Raw genomic sequence first — 3032 nt, forward strand, 5'->3', positions numbered from 1 at the left:
TTGAATATAAAATGATACGCTATATGACTCGTTTTACACTTGTGTGTTTCGTGCGCCTCGCTTAAGCTGCCATCGATGTATCTCTAGAATTTTCATTTGTCAACTAAACTATGTTCACATATCAATATTATCTCAATCAAAGCTCGATTTTTAATCACCCCGTTTACACAGGCAAATCTCAGATTATTAGCCGTCAAATTTGTTGTGCTTGTTATTCTCACATCTCAAGGAAAATTTTTGTTTCTTCTCTGTGCCACCGTGATCACGTTTTTCTTCTATAATAAGCAATATAAATATATTTTAACTTAACATTTTATTAAAAATACCTTTACAAACCTCTTTTACTTGCTAGCGTACATTTTTGTTTACTTTTACATTTGGCATTTCTCCTCTCTTTCGCAAAAACAATCGATAAAACTAGGATGGACACCGAAAAGTTATCGGTTAAATCTGAGATTATTTTATAATTACAGATTAACAAGGGACGAATTTTATATGGCTAATCTCTTGTTATAATTACAGATTAGGGTGTTAAGCTCGAAAATGAGGATAATCGACTTATGTGTGAACCTAGTATTAGCTGCTGTCCATCAATTCGGTGGCGGTAGCGTTGCCACCTACAAAAATATATTACAGGGTGCCTAACATCCCACCCCCCGTGAATCCTCCTGGCATTCACCATCAACTTCTAGTCTGGCTAGTCGGGATGCGGGCCTACGTAGGAGTCCACCGGCCGTTTTCACCTCTACGACTCGCACTTGCCCGTCTTTAGCTGGGAAAACCTGAGTGATACGGCCTCGTTGCCATTGCCTGCGGGATAGCTTTGCATCACATACTATCACCAGGTCATTCACTTTCAGTGGCGTAGCTTTATCTTGCCACTTTGTACGACGCAAAAGTTGGGGCAGGTACTCCGTAGTCCAGCGCAGGCAAATTTGCTCATTAACAGGGTGTGGTGTCTGCGTGGAATTTACGCAGCCGAGCAGGAAGTGGTTCGGCGTAAGCGGCTCGTCATCTTCATGTGACACGGGTAAATCGGTTAAAGGGCGAGAATTAATAATGTTCTCCGCTTCTATTAGCACGCTTTGCAACGTGCTTATCCTTGGCGCCACCTCTTTCAAAGTTTTATTTAAGAGTGCTTTGACGACTCTTATTAGGCGCTCCCAGCAGCCACCCGAGCTAGGGTTCAGAGGGCAATTGAACACCCACTCGATATTGTGTTTTGCTGCTTCTGACTGTATGTGATCTGTGTCAAACAGCTGCTCCGATGCTTTCAGCTCTTTCTGTGCGCCGATGAAGTTGGTCCCGTTATCGCTCCTTATCCTCACAGGTGTGCCGCGGCGATTTATAAAATTGCGAAGGCACTGGATGAACGCGTCGCTTGACAAATTCTCCGCTAGCTCGAGGTGCGCAGCTCGGACAGTCAAACACGTAAATATGACGCCCCACCTCTTTTCTCGACGCCTGCCAATCGCTACGTGAAACGGACCAAATAAATCGACGCCAGTGTATGTGAAAGGGCGCACGTACGGGGTCACACGGTCAATCGGTAGTTGACCCATCATCGGTGGCTGTGGTTTTGCTCTGTCAACCATGCATATGGGGCACTTTTGGCGTACTCGCTTAAGTAACGCCTTCAAATTGGGAATCCAGTACCTTTGTCTGATGGCGTAGATAGTTACTGCGAGATTCTGATGGTGGTTCCTCTCATGGACTTCTTTGACAACTAAGGCTGACACTCCGTGTTCTGGTGGTAGCAAAATCGGTCGTCGCGCTTGGTATGGTAGGTATGCCGCCTCATCGATGCGGCCGGTCAGTCGTAGTACACCAATTTCATCAACATACGGTGACAGCTTGTATAAAGAGCTTCGCTTACTAAGTTTGCGCGCCGCTGCCAAGTCGGATATCTCATTCGCGTAGCACTCCAGCTGGACTAATTTGCAAATCATGTTTTCGGCAGCTTCGATTTCTGTCACGTTCAGGCTCGTTGATGAATTAACTTCGCTTCTTGGCTGCTTTCGGAACAGGTTCACTGCACGCATCACCCAAGCTGTAGTACGTCGCAGCTTCAGAAACGAACCAAATCTTGAGAAGTCTATGACCGAGTTGCGTGGCTGCACCAGTAGTATCGCTTCGGTCTTAATTTCTTCTGGTAGGACACATTCCGGTTGTAGTGTTAGGGAAGGCCAATACTGCTCGTGGTACTTTAAGAAGTCGGGACCCTTTACCCAACGGTTATTGGTGTCGAATTTCGGTGGACATGATGGGCGCGTTGCAGCGTCTGCAGCATTTTCCCCAGTTGGCACCCATCGCCATTGTTCCGGGGCAGTGGAGGTAAGTATTTCGGATATGCGATGGCCAACAAACGCCTTGTATTTCCTCTGCGATGAATGTATCCACTGCAAAACGGTTTGCGAGTCGCTCCAGAATACCGCCCGCTCGATCGTGAACTCGTGGGATTCTTGGATTAATTTGAACAGACGGGTGCCCAGGACAGCTGACTGCAGTTCTAGGCGCGGGATCGACATGAGCTTCGTCGGAGCGGTACGCGATTTTCCCATTACGAAGCTGACGTCAACGTTTCCTTCATGGAGAACTCGCAAGTAACCCACCGCAGCAAACGCAACTTGACTTGCGTCGACAAACATGTGCACCTCGACTTTACCGATGCTTGCGACGTATGGCGAGTAACATCGTGGAATCGTGAATTGCCTCACGCTGTCGAACTCTTGCCACCATTGTGACCACTTCCTGCCCAGCTTCTTCGGAAGAGTGTCGTCCCATTCTATTTCGCTCTTCCAGGTCTCTTGAATTAGAAGTTTAGTAATAATTAAGAAGTTAGACAACATACAAAACGGATCAAACACCGCCATAACGATGCGCAGTAATTCCCGCTTGGTTGGTGCACGCGCTCTGTTCAGTACTTCTTGAGACACGCGATGAAACTGTGTGTGGAATCCGAACGTATCTTCTTTCGTGTTCCAGTACAGGCCGAGCACTTTGTCTGCTATTCCGTTTCGTTCCATGCTGAC

At 46.9% G+C, this 3032-nt stretch overlaps 1 protein-coding gene across 1 annotated transcript; it reads right to left on the reverse strand.

The window, feature by feature from the left end:
* Window positions 1-1530: 1530 nt before the first annotated feature.
* Window positions 1531-2561, reverse strand: LOC118756174 (the record flags this gene model as incomplete). The annotated part of the gene is made up of 1 exon (XM_036490953.1): window positions 1531-2561. A coding segment is annotated over exon 1 (1031 nt), but the record flags the coding sequence as incomplete, so codon positions are not given.
* Between the last annotated feature and the right edge of the window lie 471 nt (window positions 2562-3032).

The sequence above is a fragment of the Rhagoletis pomonella genome, unplaced genomic scaffold (assembly GCF_013731165.1).
Source record: "Rhagoletis pomonella isolate Grant_MI unplaced genomic scaffold, Rhpom_1.0 Rhpom_scaffold_09110, whole genome shotgun sequence".
NCBI lineage: Eukaryota > Metazoa > Arthropoda > Insecta > Diptera > Tephritidae > Rhagoletis > Rhagoletis pomonella.